This window comes from Semicossyphus pulcher, unplaced genomic scaffold, assembly GCF_022749685.1.
Source record: "Semicossyphus pulcher isolate SPU_LCO1_2020_fin unplaced genomic scaffold, fSemPul1.0.p SCAF_22, whole genome shotgun sequence".
NCBI classification, from domain to species: Eukaryota; Metazoa; Chordata; class Actinopteri; order Labriformes; family Labridae; genus Semicossyphus; species Semicossyphus pulcher.
Genome location: NW_027211696.1, coordinates 19,726,623 through 19,741,720, shown reverse-complemented (window position 1 = coordinate 19,741,720; position 15,098 = coordinate 19,726,623). Strand labels below are relative to the sequence as shown.

Genomic DNA, 15,098 nt, shown 5'->3' with positions numbered 1-15,098 from the left:
CTCCCACTCCTCCAACCTCGCTTTCCATTTTAGTTAACTTCCTGGTAATATTGATGGTTTGCAATCGAAGAGAACACGTGCATATTGCATGCATTAAATCAGAATGTACACTTAGCCTAGCATGTACCCTCTCATAAGCACCTTGCATATAGAAAAACATATTCATAATCAAATTAGGATAAAGCCAAGTCAGCAGCTCTTCCTCTAATGTTTCCCCTTTAGCATTGTTTACAGATGCACTTTATAACTCTGAAAGTAGAACCTTATGAAACAAAGAATTATCCAATATTTGATCGAGCATGTGGGGAGTTTCCATCTTGTGATAAGGACTTTCTTAGCTGCAGTTAAGCTAGCAAAAAGAACCTCTATCTGATGGTTTAACAGAGCAAGCTAACACTAGCTTACAGTCTGCAACATGCTACTTGCACTAGCGAAAGGTCTTACCTTGGCAGTAATCAACGTGTTTTTACCATCAAATGGAGAGACTGTTTACGTCACCAAACACATGCTAGCCTCTCAGCCAGTTTCATGGTGAAAAACATGAGGAATTCATGACAACAGTTAGCCGAGATAGGCAGCCTGGCTAAGCTAACTAGCTTACCAGCAAGGCTGCTGCTAGATTGTAAGGGATTCACAGCCTTTTCATTATGATTTACTTTGTCCTGTTTTTATTGTTAGCATCATTACCACTGTCCTCATTGTCACAGTTTTTGATGTTGTTGTTGCTCAGTTACTATGGTGACTATGACCAACCTCCAATGACCAGCCCAGCAAAGTATACGCTCCTATCACAAGCCCCAGACAGATCTGTGCTACCAGACAAGCCTTCTTCTTCTTTGAGGTTTTATGGCAGTTGGAATCCAAGATGTGTCATTACTGCCACCTTCTGGTTTAATTCAACTTTCTTTCCAGTCCAGTGGCCTTTTTCAAAACACGCCATCCATTTTATTCCTTAAACACTGTCTCCAATTTCTAATACACTTTCAACGTTGTCGCCTACTTGCCCTATATTCCATAACTATTTATTTTCTTTCATGTGTAAGTTTCCTGCAAGATATATGGATATGTTCAACCTCACGGGAAAAAAAACAACAGGAAACAACCGGAATAATCAATGAATGATAAAGAATATACATAAAGTGTTGATTGCTTTTTGTATTGTGCATGACCTTTGAATGCATGCTTGCCTGGTTTAGATATTGCACACTTACAAACAGCTCCATATCAACTGCTCTACTTTTGCAGAACTCATGAAAGTGTTTTGTTATTTCCACAGAACAAGGAAGAGTCCTACTTCATCTCCCAAACCAATAGCTGGGACCCAGAGGGATGGAGGGAGAAGGCTGTAATCCTGGAGTAGCTATGGACTCAGGTAACCCTTTGCTAAGAGCGGTCTTCCTCCGTCGCCTGAGACTCACCCGGCTGCTTCTGGAGGGAGGAGCTTACATCAACGAGAGCGACAGCCAAGGGCAGACGCCCTTGATGGTGGCCTGCAGGACCAAGCATACCGACACCCAGAGTGCCAGCCGGGTCAAGCTGGTCCAGTTTCTCCTGGAGAAAGGAGCAGACCCGGACATCCAGGACAAAGAAGGTCGCTCTGCCCTGATGCACGCCTGCAGGGAGCAGGCCGGCCCTGACGTTGTGTCTGTACTTCTAACCAGTGGAGCGGACATCAGCCTTGAGGATCAGTCAGGGACGTCTGCGTTGGTCCATGCAGTCATGGCTGGAGACTGGAAGGTTTTAAAGCTGTTGCTGGACACATGCAAGGCTAAAGGGAAGGAGGTGATCATCATCACGACTGACAAATTCCCATGTGGGGAACTGACAGCCAAGCAGTACCTCAGCATGCCTCCCCTTAGTCTTCTTAATCAGACAGACAAAATGGCATCAGCAGCTCCTGCGTCTCCCTCAGATATTCAGCTCATCACCTCCCCCCTGTGCACCTCCTCTTCTTTATGTCCCCCAAAGCCTGTGTTCTCCTTTAAAGAATCCCCGTCCTGTGGTGTAAGCTCCCACCCCTGTTCTCCATCACGGTATCAAAGGCTTGGCCAAGCAGCAACGAATGGACTGCAGCAGCAGCCCCTCCTGAGGTTGAACTCTGAGCCTTGGCTAAAGATTCCAGCGTCTCTGTTCACCCAGCCCCCTCATGCAGCCTTGTCTTCAACTGACGGAAACCAAAGTGAGGACCTGTCTTACAGAATTCCCAAGCTGGATGAGGAAAGCAGCACCAATTCTGCAACTCATAGCTTCAATTGGTATGAAGAACGGCTGGGAATGGACAAAGGAGTAGAAAGGGATGGAAAGAATGGATGTGCCAAAAACCTAGGAAAAAATATGTCCCTGCCAGGTCTCCTATCCTCCCATTCTGCCTCCCACCCTAATCTCCACTCTGGAAACCTTGGAGCAGACTCAATCACCTCATCCTCCTCCTTTTCCGGTGGCAAAAATCCTGGCACTCCACTTCACAACTTGGCCTCATCAAGCCTTCATAGTATTATCCAGAGGCGCAAGCTTGGGGCGGACATCTATAGCTCTGACCCTCAGCTAGCTCTGAACATCCACAATGTCCCTGAGGAGTCCCAGCAGAGAGCAAGAGACCTGGCAGATGCTAAGAGGCTGGCCCCCTTACGTTGCTCCAGCACTCTTGGCTCCAGGGAGTCCTTGTCGACCTCAGGCCCATGCAGGAGAGTGCTGTCTGGGTTTGAGCGCAGAGGGTCTGGGGCCTTCCTGTTGGAACACAACTCCCAGGCCAGACCTAGATCTCTACCACCTTTGACCCTAAACTCCACCAACAACCCTGTCCTTAATGTTTATAACCTCAGCTCCCGTTCTGTAGGTGGTTTAGGTGAAAAAGAGTATGGCCTAAATAATTTCCTTCCCTCTGCTCCTCCTGGACACCCCAAAGAGCTGACCAGGAGGATGCTGCTGAGGAGACACTCCATTCAGACTGAACAGTTCAAAACCACTGCTTAAAATTCAACCAGGAAGAAGAGAAGTTTATCAACATGCTTTAATGTGAAATGTTTTATGTGGTGTAATGTCTGTGCAGTGATCTCAATGAGGGCCACCAAAGAGAAAATATAAGAAAAACATCCTCTTTATGTATCGTGGAAACTGCAGGTTCCCTCCTCTGCGTCAGTGTATTGTGTGTTCACTGTGATTGTAGTGTCAAGGTGCAGTTCTATTTGTACAAATTCCTTAAAGCTGGTTTCAGATTTTTTGGCCACTAGGGGGCAGTAAAGCAATCTGAAAACAACTTTAACGGATCTTTTAGCTAAAAAGTGAACCTAGGTGACCTAGAAAAGTTATGTTTGAAGAAGTGACCAATGTTTGACGAGAGTGGAGTTGGAGAGGAGAAAGGGATCAGCAAAATGATCATCTGACACTAGTGTTGCTCATTTAGATTATATTACTTGGAATGCTTATTTGGGCTAGCAAAAGAAAGGCTTTAAACAAGATGTACAAGCTGAAAAAAGGAGCAGCTCACTCCTCAGAGTTGAACTCTTTCAGTTGAACCGAACGCTTAACAAGAATTTGTTTAGGCTGTCAGGGTAGCAAGGCCCTAAAGCATACCCATTTTTATTGTCTATTCAAGTCTAAATAGGACTATCCATCCATCATCTATACCACGTTTCCTGTTCAGGGGTCGCCATATTGGAAATGCCAAAGCCGGCTAATCCAGAGACGGGCAAAGAGGCGGAGCGGGACCGAGCTTAAACCTATGGCTGAGCTCTATGGGCGGGCCGCATGAATCATCCAGCTACGGCTATGAAGCTAGGCTATATGCTCCTCAGCGTTGCTAGCGGTTATTAGCAATAGACTGTATAAATTAGCTAGTTTGACTCCTGGCATAGTCAAACTAGCTCATATTTATAGTCTGTCGGTGACTGACTGCAGGTGTTTAGTTATCAGACTAAAGAAGTAGCGGACTCGCTGCTCGCTCGCCCGGTGAGAGAGCGGCGAGTCCACACGTAACGGGAAACTTAAAATAACCGATCCTCTCATCACTGCAGTCCGCTGTAATCTCTCCGGGGGAAAGCCAACAACTCCTGACTCCTCTTTACTGGCCGACGATTAAATAAATGTTTGAGAAACACTGAACAGGCTAACAAGCAGCTAAAGCGAGCACAGTATACCTGCTACTTAATGCTAAAAATATTTCAGTACAGTAACACTAACATTTAACTCACCGAAAAGCTGGAGCTCAGACTTCCTGCACGGCCATAAAGTTCCATAAATCCCACAGAGATATTATTTGTCCAAACTTTGAATGAAAAAAATCCCCCAAAGTCTCCAAAAACACAAACAGGTGAAGTTAAGCTCAGTGTCTGAGTGTCTGTGTTGAAGTCTAGCAGACAGCCAGCAAGATCCACCTGTCAATCAAGTGATCCGGCCCCTATGATTTAAGGCTTAATATAATTAAAACGGGTGTATTGGCATTTTCCCACCTGTGTAACCTCTCACCCAAGGACAGCTGGGATCGGCTCTGAATGGGATAAGCGCAAGCGGTATAGATAACGGATGGATGGGTCTTGGCTTTAAATCAAGAGGGGTTGAATGTTTTGTCATTTGTTCAAGAAGTCCTGAATATGTGTTTGTAAAAAACAAATGTGTGAGAAGAGAAAGAAAAATGTTGAATAAATGAATTTATTATGTTAAAAAGGCATCACAAAACATTGTAAAAGTACATCACTATGCATTAAACATGCATAATCATCAAGTGTCTGTTTGTTCTACCATATATACAAAAACACACCATCACACATGTGAACTTACTTCCACAAGCTAAAAACGTAAGTAAAATCACAGCTTCCCACATATTTACATGTTTAAATTGCTGATAAAAATGTGAATTAAAGGCAGTAAAAATCATGTAGAGTCACTGAATCAGGATTTAAAACAGCTGGGGTTATGTTCAAAACTGTCGTGGCTTATCTTAACCACTTCCGGCTAAATAAATACATCTAAAAGTACCTGTGGCAGGTGATACTCATAATACAAACAGCGGCAAAATACAAAACTGAATATTTGTTTCTGAGCCTCACAATATAAACAAACTCTGCAAAGCTTCAGCAGATACCGGCTCAGACAGACTGTGGAAGATTCTCTGAACGTCACCGAACCTCGTAATCTACAGTCTGCTCGCTCCCCAAGCAGCGACCGAAATCTTAATTTAGTCCCTTCTGTCTCGTGTCGGACAGGTGAGCAGGTGCTCAGGCTCTGCGGTCGTAATCGCTGACCATCTTCTTGATGTGGTTCAGTTTGCCCTTCAGATATTTACACCTGCGCTTCTTCATCTGGTAATCTGGAGTCTGTGGTGGTGATGAGAAACAGGACATAACGAGGATGAGTTACACAACCGACAGCTTGTAGGTTATATAAAATAATTAGAAGCTGGTATTTTGACAGCAGGGCCGTGCTAAATCTGGATGTCATTGTCACCGTGGATCAATAACAATCCCACATACCTTCTTCTGGTTCTTTATCCGGTTGTACTCGTCCAAAGCGTCCTGGTAAAGAGGACATCAACAGTTTATCAGACACATATATGAAATTGAAATGAACTTTTGGAACTCAAATGAATGAATAGAAATCAGTGCGTATATAAACATCAAACAGGTGTGTGTGTCCCTGTGAGCGCTCACCAGGTACTGCGGGCTTCCCTCCTGCAGGTCGTCCAGCTCTCTGTCCACCTCCGACAGGTTCTTGTTGAGTGCGTCCAGCCCGGCCTGCAGGTCTTTGTACTCCTGGTGGTCGCGGTCGAACTCGCGCTTGTAGTCGTTACGCTGCTGCTCGTCTCTTATCGGAGGGAACTCCCTGATGATGACGAACAAGAGAGGAAAGAGAAGAGTTCAGTTATATTACAGGAAACGTGTATTCATACACTGTTGTAATGGTTCTTTTGTTTAAGTTAAAGAGTCTTAACACTGCCCTTTCATCAGCAGCTGAATGTCTTTTTCCCCTCCTACCTGTCGAAGTCGTCGTCGTCCAGCTCGTCTCCCGAGGAGTTGTAGTCGGTGTCGTAGTCCTGTCCGTCAGCGCGACGCGGCCGGCCCGCTCGTCTCTTTTTGGGCCGTCCAGCCGAGCTCGGCATGTCAGAGTTACTGCTGTAGGGAGCTCCATTATTCAGAGGCAGGGCCTCTTCCACTGCAGGCCTGTGGGACAAGGAACAGACACAACCATTAGAATGTTATGCAGAAGAAAAAACAGAATATAAAAAAGTGTCAGTTTTAAAATGCACAGCGAATGTAAGAAAAGGTAAAAGAGTCTGTTTTTATGCTTATAATATTTTCACTCAGACGCAGGAGGAAGTGAAGCGCAGCCGTTCTGATTTACGATCATCCGGTTAATCTTTTATGAGTAAAAGGTCAACAATGACTTCCTGTTGTCTCACGCATGTCTGCAGCTCCTCTTGTTATTTAATCAGCACAAAGGTATTTCACTTGGTTTCAGTCTTCATAGTAAACAGTGATTCATGACTGAAACCCTCCTGGTATCTGCGCGGTGCGTTTAATGACTCTGCGTGGTGCGTTGAATGACTCTGCACTTTACAGGAAAAAAAGTTCCTGCAAGTTTTTTGAGCAGCAATCTGCAGAGATCCTGTGTAAAGGCGTGCCCCGAATCCACACTCCACTGTAATTCTGTACACTTTGTACTTTGCACTAAAATTCTTTAAATGCATTTTGAAACTGTCATTTTTTAAACTTGGTGACATTCTGCAACTACAGGAAATTAAACAACACATACCAGGATGCATTTCAGTTTGGACCTTTGCTTTGTAAGAAGATTAAGCCACAGTATTTATAGGATGTTTTCTTAAGCGAGAGAAAATGAAAAGGTTTTTAAATCAATAACACAATATCCAAATTCATATATTATAATGATTGTTTCATGTGTGATAATTTACAGAGTGCAAGACAAGACGGCCATGCTTTGCAGGGTGTCCTGCGTCGTCCTGAGAGGGTTTATTTCCAATATAAGGACCCGCTAACTGAACACTATCCCTCACACGTTCATTAGGTGGATGCTAATCCGTCTGATGCATTCGAGGAAGTCGGGAAATCTAAAGGCTGAACCGTTTTCGTGACACAGCGTCAGGGGAATTTATCTCAAGTTTAATTTTCGACCTAGAACAGTTAGCTGTTAGCTGTTAGCTGTTAGCATGCAGATGTCTGTTTATGGAGAAAGCTTTTCCTGCACACGCCGCAGCCTGCTGATACGTGATTGGTCAATATTACTCGATTAGACTACAAGCGCACTACTAAAGAACACTTCCTGTACTAAAAATCCACGCCCCTGCCGACACAGTCTACATATTAGCTGGACACAAACACGACTTAAAATCAATGATGTTCAGTTTGTGGATTTCTAAACAGGAAGTGTTTGCAAGGCCCCCAAAAAAATCTATGATCGCACTATTGCAGGACAAAGTTAGTTCCAGATCATTTCAGATCAACATTTCAGATGACAGGTCACACGCGTATGCACAAAGTGTATGTAGTATTAAACTGGGACAGAGAGGAGCTTCTTCCAGGCTGCTGGCGTCTCTATGCTGCCATCTGCAGAGCATCAGCACACAATACATGAAGACCTGACACACATGCTCTCTTTGTATCACAGCTGCTGTCGGTGCGGTGTACTGTGTGCACTCACGGTGGGGTGTAGCTGTAAGGTGGCTTGTCGTAGTTGGTGCTCTCGTCATCCAGGTGATTCCTGGAGCCTCTCAGCTTCTCGGGGTACTCCGACATCGGGAGCGCTTCGGGGTTAGAGGACACGTTGTTCACCTGCGGGAGGAAACACATTAATCAATAAATACATGTCTAATGATATTTTGGCAGTTTTTAAATGTATGAGTATAATAATGTATGTATAATAAATGTATCTGCAACTCTTCTGATAACCGAACACGTTTGCTTTGAGGCAAAAAATGTGCAGTGTTTGAAAGATGATTTAACGCTTTTCTTTGTCTTACATGATAAAAATTACTTTCTGTCAGACAAAATAAGACTTTTAACAACTTTATCTTGGATTCTGGGACATTATAACAAGCTTTTTTAGACCAAACTTTTGTTCGTCAAAGGAAGTCACTCTCAGTCACAGCCCTGTAGAGCCTTTAAATGCATGTTTTCTATTGTTTGCAGAACCACAAGACAAATATAATCCTTAAACAAAATAAAGCTGCATCCAAATCAAGCTTTTCCAAACACACTGCAGTCAAACTAATCAGTTCCTTCAACAGTAACCTTCTCATGGGTGTCTCCCTCCAAACAAACACATTGGATCTCTACCAACTCTGGTATGATCAGCCTGCACGGACTTGTCCTCAGAAAATATGCTACATAATTGAGCTCCACCCTCCTGCACACCTCCCTAACGACATGTATGTGCTGCAGGTCGCTGCAGTCCCTCTGGCTCAGCACTTCCAGACGGGTTTCCACAGGCTGCAGGGACGTGAACGCCTCTGGTTCCCAGTGTCATGTTTCTCTTGTGCTGTTTTGAGTCTAAAAGCGAGTGTTGGACTTCAGAGCACCAGTCCGACCTGTTCTTCCTCTTCAGCAATCTGCAGGGAACCAAACTGAGCTTTCTGAATGTCATCCTGACTTCCAACAACATGACTCACACACTCATCGGCACTTACAGAGGGGGTCAATGTGAGAGCCGTTGCGAAACAAGTCTGAAAATAGCTCCAGAAACATGATTCACAGCGAGATGTAAACACTGAATCCTACACGCCGACAGTTAAAAGTCCAGGTTTTATCGCCGCTGCAGACGTGACGGCGTCAGATTGAAACTGTCACCCGTGTGCACGCCACACCTTGAAACTAAGAGCAGTAGGAAGAAGGAGCTCATTGCTCCACACTTCCCCTCCCCCGCTGATAAACAGGTGACAGCCGCCGAACAGGTTGAACCACTCCAGCTGATTTGACACCACAGATACACTTTGTCTGAATCCTGGTGTTTACTGCTGCTGCATCAGAGCACACACACGCGCACACACACACGCGCACACACACACACACACACACACACACACACACACACACACACACACACACACACACACACACACACACACACACACACACACACACACACACACACACGCGCGCACACACACACACACACACACACACACACACACACACACACACACACACACACACTCTACCTGAGCTTTTAGTATCAGATACGACAGCTTTATGAGAACTTTACAGACAGTTTGCAACAATTCATTACTAATGTGTTAATATATGATAAGTTGAATTCATTCTAATCATTCTTAAGAGACAAACATCTAAATTCTTTGGTTCAAGCTTCTCAGATTCGATTGTTTTCTGATGTTTTCCACCTGCATGACTGGATATCTATCAAGACATTTCAGGACGTCACCTTTGACATCTTTATAAATACTTTAAATAGTGTAAATATATATACATCTAAAAAGCAGTGGTGGTAGTGATGGAGGAGAGAAGCCTTTACTGTGTTTTCCTCTCTTTACTGAGCAGAGACAGTTTGGGTATAAAGGTTGTGTTTGTTGTTTTGGCATGTTCTCCCTGTTTGTTGTCTCCTCAATCAGACAGAGTTCGACTGATCCTCCTCGGGAGTAAGTGAAGGGCAGGGGGTCACTTTTATGTTGTGCTCTGCTCCCTCTCGGCCGGGCGCAACATTTGGGTACATTTAACAGTTGTTGCTCTATTAACATAACTTATATAATAACTACCAGAAAATGTTGAAATGTCGTTATGACAACTTCAAATGTCTTCATTAGTCCCCCAAAGATGTTCACTATCACGCACGTAAAAGGAAAGCATCAAATCATCGTACTTCGGTTTCTAACCATCAAGCAAAATAAACCAAATCCTTCCGAGTGCGAGCTCAAGAATGAAATAATGTCAACAATCTGAAGCAACACAAGACGCATTCATGATTATAAAGCTCATATTACCTGATCGCTTTAGGAAACAAGTTCCTTTTAAATCATTTTAAACTGAATTTCTTTGAGCTTTGAAAGATTTTAGAACATTTGAGGCATATTTTACTAATTTTCTGTTTTTTTTTACACTCGACAGTTCGTTAATTGATTGAAAGTTATTGTTTTTTGTTTGAAATGTTCCTGTGTCCAAACCCCCAAATTGTTCAGTAAAAAAGAGACAATAATGTGGAAAGCATCGATTGTCGATTGGCTGATTGACAACCAATCGTATCAGCTCTTCCCTACGGACTGTCACTCACCCAGGCCTCCACATCCTGCGGCGGCTCCGTCCCGTCGATGACCTTCACCTTCTTCCACAGAATGTTGCTCTTGCCGTAGTTCTGGATCTTCTTGCGAGTTTTCAGAGCGAAGACAAGCATGATGATGAGAGCGATGGCGACCAGGAAGCCGAACACGACAGCGATCGCCTGAGACAACAAGAAAAACCACAAAGAAGAGTCAGAAAGAAAGCTCACCTTTCTGTGCAGATAACAGGACTACAAACTGGAGTGTGCTTCACCTCCTGAGGCTCCACGACGCAGTAGTGGTACAGGTACTGGTTGACGAACACGCCTGAAGGCTGAGGTTGTTGGAACTGAGCGCACAGGCCGGCAATCTGGCTGCCGTACGCCGATCCTGATTGAGCCGTGGGGTTCACCGCTACCAAGTACACTATGGCGGCTATTAGCATTAGCAGCGCTAGGATGGCGCAGATGATCACCACCGCCAGGTAGAACCTCCTGCTCTCCGACAGGCTCTGGTGAGACACGATGATGATGAAGATGGCCAGCGCCGCGATGAAGGTGATGGCTGCCATGGCGATGATGAACCCTTTGCCCTTTCGGGGGTCGTTGTAGTTCCCTCCGAGTCCACCGTAGCCGTAGTTGTTTCCAGCTCCGTACCCGCCACCGCCAAAGCTGCCATAACCGCCGCCGCCCAATCCCCCTCCATAACCTCCTCCGTAAGTTCCCCCGTAGCTTCCTCCGATTCCCCCGAAACCACCCAGCGCTCCCTGAGAGTCCCAGGCCAGCGTGGAGGCAACGCAAGCGAATATGGCGACGCACATCACGATGACGATGATGGACATGATTTTGAGGATGCCCGGAGGAGACGTCCAGCGGTAGAAATGCTGGAACTCATCATCGGGGTAGTAGGAATAGGCCGGCTGAGGAGGGGCGTTACTGTAGAGAGAGAGGAACAAGACACGCTTTAACTGAGTGTCGACGCAAATGAATAAAAACACGTAGAGAGGCCTTTAGTGTTTGAATCTTATCACACTGAATGTAGGAGGTTTGAGTTGATTCAGAAGCTGCAGTTTCAAGAACTTGAGATTAAGATTCTTTTCGGTCAGTTACAGATTAAAAAATTAAAAGTGCCTGAAAATTAAGTCAGAAAAATCAATCTGCTCCTTTTGGATCTGTGAAACTTAGACACGAAATCGAAGAGAAAATTCAAACATGAACATCCTGGCTACGAAAGATAATCAGTCGAGCCTGGGTGGAATCAGATGACCATCAGATATATCAAACACAGACGCTTGGCCACGCCCCTTTTGTGTCTTATACTTCACAGTCTGTGATAGGTGCCCTACTCAAACTGAGCCTTCATCAGCTGTTTTCAGAAACCCTCTGTCATCTGTTTTTAATCTGTGTATCTAAAGGTGTGTGTAAGTGTCTGTTTAGGGGTAAACTTAAGCATCTGTTTTAAGGTTCCCCTTTGAGTGTGTTCTAAGGTAACCAATTCTGATGCTGGTACCTATTTGGCGTCTTTTTAAAAAAGGTATCGATTTATTTTTATGCACAATTTTGGCATCTCTTTTTAAGTCTCTGTTTTAAGAAACCGTTTGTGCGTCTTGTCAGGTATCAGCTCGTTTTTAAAGGACCCCTTTGGCTCCTCTGTTAGGATGAATTCAGGAAGTTGAAAGGGGCCATTAGAAGTCTTTTCTGAGGTGCATTCTCGCTGCTCCTTTCAGGTGCCCTGTGTTGTCTGTTTTAAGGCACCCTTTAAAAACTCTTGCTTACTGAATGCGAATGTTTCAGGAAACGTGTTGTGGGTCAAAACAATACTGACAGCAATGACAGCAAACTACAACTGATCTGGGTCGATTTGGATATCTGTAACAGTAATCAGTTAAAAGTCAAATTCAGCTGTTTTAATGTTAAACATAAAAGCACAACATATGGTGGGGCCCATCTTTTTGCTCCCACTTTGCAGGTGTTCATGCACAGCATATCATCTCAGTGATATCCTGCTCACAGAAGAATATAAAACAACATGAAGGTTAACAGTGAACTCGTTAAAACAGGACTTACTATCCGTCTGACTCGTAGGGAGGAGGACTCCCGTTTGGCCTGGAGGACATTTGTGCTGGATCCACTGAGGGCTCGTCTGTGAGGAGAATCTGCAACAACATTTCTACTGTTAGAAGAAATATTTACTTTATGAGGCATATTAAAATATAATACAAGGATTTATATTTTATTTTATCGAAGGTTAAACAATAAAGAATTTATGATTTATCCGATTATTTCTTTAAATTATTTTAAAAATAGAAATAAATGTTGAAACGTGAACACAACTTCTTAAAGTGTTCTTAATCCAACACTTTATTTAAACAAAATAAAATCAAGTATACTGAGACTAAGCTGCAATTTCTCACATATATGAAGCTCGGATTTGGGTTGTTTTAAATGTATGGCTTAAAAAGTCTTTAATTGTTTAAAATAGAAGCTGATTTCTCTTTAATCGATCAAAAAACTATCGATTATTAGCTTTATTTTGAAAATATACTACAACCAACGACACAGTGGGAATTTTAACAGCCATTGTCACATCGCCTGCCTTTGCAGCTTTTAAACCGCAACATTTCTTCACTTCATTATAAAATATAAACCTACAAATGTTCATTAATTTAAACAATTAATGTTACAGCGAACAAATTTAACGGTTTCTGGCGCTTTAACTCACTTTTAACACTGTTTTGTGTCGTATCTTTGCAGCGCAGCAGCAGAGATGCTGTTACGGAGATAACTGATTTGTATCCAACAACACACCTGTGTTGTAGCTACAGGTAACAAGTACTTAGAGATTTAAATCCGAAAATTAAAGTTCTGTTTTAATCCCACAAGCGGAAGTCACACACTTACCTGTCGCTCTGTTGGCCTCCTCTCTGCTCTGCTCCGCCTGAAATGTTTCAACTGAAACTGCTGCTGCTCATAAAAACAATCCAACCACACCTAGACGGGCTCGGCTCTCGGTCAGTGAAGCCCCGCCCCCCTGCACACAGGTGTCACGTTAACACCGGAAGTGCTCACTCGGTATTCTTTAAAATACCTCGAAATGCTTCAGTGAAAAGAAAAACTGACTCAGGTAGATAAGAGTGTCTAAGGTTACGACATCACAAGCAGGTGGTTTTATTTTAATACAGAGAGACGTCATGATATTTTTTATATAATTTACTTATTATTATTATTATTTAGAATCTTGAATGACTTGACAAATGACAAAATGTAGTAAAAGCAGATCAGACTAATCAAAGTAGAACTGAATTAATCCATAATATTATTTAATTTTTAAAAAGAGACGGGGAGTCTTCATGAGGCTTAGTCTTGTGAGAATAAAGAATATTTATGAAAAGCTTTTTATGTATTTTATCAACTCAAAAGTCAGGAGCAATAAAAAGGCTTTCTTTCCAACTGACATGATATTTAAGAAAAATGTCCTTTTAGTTATCCAACTAGATATTTACTGGATGGACAAGATAATGATGTGAACATTGAGGATTCACTAAACTCTCTCTCAGTGTATTCTTTCTATTATCGCCTGGTTTCACAGCCTCTCAGTAAAAGACAGAAACAGTCTGAGCAGTTAAAATCTGTTTTAAGATAATCGATGTGAAACAAAGAGATCGTCAGCAGATCCTCCAGACGGCTGCAGGTATTTTAGCTTCTTCTGGACTCCCTGTTGCCGTCAGGACGCCATTGTGTTTTACCTGCTCATCCCCTCTGCAATTAGATCGCTAAATGCTCCTCAGGTTGTTTTGTTTACTGTTTATCAAGTTTTATCCAGTTTGTCTATTTACTGATCATTTAGCTCTCATGTTTAATCTGTTGTCTGTACGTCGCTGTTTTCTCCTTTATTTACAACCTGCTCCACATCAATGCCCCCAGAGGGATTAATGAAGTAGTCTGAATTGAAATAATGTAAATAACATATGAAGTGAACTTTATCTTTCTTATGTAACTTGAGGACTGTACCTGAAAAAAAAGATGTTTACAAGGACTGAAGCAACACATTTCTTGCTTTTTTAAATCCATAACCTGAACATATTAAGTTTATTACCTTATGAGACAATAACGCAGCAAATCTTCACCTTCAAAGACAAAAACAAGAGAAATATTTTAAATAATTTGCTTATTTCAGTTCCTCTTCACGCGGCACCGTGGCATTTCTTCTTCTCTTTTCCAGTTAAACTTCCTGCTTGTGAATAAACAAAAGTTAAGACGACTTTGAATGCAGAAGCTGAACTGTGTTCTGGGACAGAAAGCACCGATCAATCACTTAAACTATCAAAGAATATTCAGACGTTTACAGCAACATATTTACTCTTTTATTCACACGAGGTCAAATGTGTTCAGTTTCATAAAGAAGGAATGAATGAAGATATTTATAAAGTACAAAATCTTTAATCTATGAAATGGTAGAACAAAGTTTTACAGCAAACACAAACATACATTTAAAACTCGACTACAAGACGCGCATAAAAAAGAAAGTGTGCAATTAAAACAATCCAAACGATCGTCGTGGATTCATCGGGGTAAAAAGTGGTTTTTGTTTCAGGGTGGGACGTTTTGAAATTCTTGCAGACATCTGACAAACATGCAGAGAGAAGGTGAATCTGCTGACGAGGTAAATCTGTACAGGGATAATGCAGCATCTCCCAGTGATCACACGCACACACTCGCATCAGTTACCAGTGTTATCAGTGAAATAAAACAGGAGGCCTCGGCTACAATCGTCGTCACAGTGTCACACATATACAGCACATATACACTTAGTTGCATATTTAGTGTTTTAAAAAGAACAGAGACACATCGCGGGAAATTCACTTAATTGATTCATGGCA

The 15,098-nt window shown here is 42.9% G+C and overlaps 2 protein-coding genes across 2 annotated transcripts; one reads left to right on the top strand and one right to left on the bottom strand.

Moving 5' to 3' along the window:
• The first annotated feature begins 1,362 nt into the window (after nucleotides 1-1,362).
• On the top strand, nucleotides 1,363-4,692 carry ankrd34ba (ankyrin repeat domain 34Ba). The gene is made up of 2 exons (XM_069673048.1): nucleotides 1,363-2,191; nucleotides 2,345-4,692. Exons 1-2 carry the CDS (start codon nucleotides 1,363-1,365, stop codon nucleotides 2,971-2,973), a joined length of 1,458 nt encoding a protein of 485 aa, XP_069529149.1. The 3' UTR covers nucleotides 2,974-4,692.
• Nucleotides 4,630-13,170, bottom strand: oclna (occludin a). The gene is made up of 9 exons (XM_069673050.1): nucleotides 13,120-13,170; nucleotides 12,286-12,374; nucleotides 10,494-11,154; nucleotides 10,234-10,401; nucleotides 7,654-7,784; nucleotides 5,970-6,155; nucleotides 5,646-5,817; nucleotides 5,469-5,510; nucleotides 4,630-5,312 (listed from the first exon to the last, which is right to left on the bottom strand). The coding sequence occupies exons 2-9, from the start codon at nucleotides 12,333-12,335 to the stop codon at nucleotides 5,214-5,216; spliced, it is 1,509 nt and encodes a 502-aa protein (XP_069529151.1). The 5' UTR covers nucleotides 12,336-12,374; nucleotides 13,120-13,170; the 3' UTR covers nucleotides 4,630-5,213.
• Nucleotides 13,171-15,098: the final 1,928 nt, after the last annotated feature.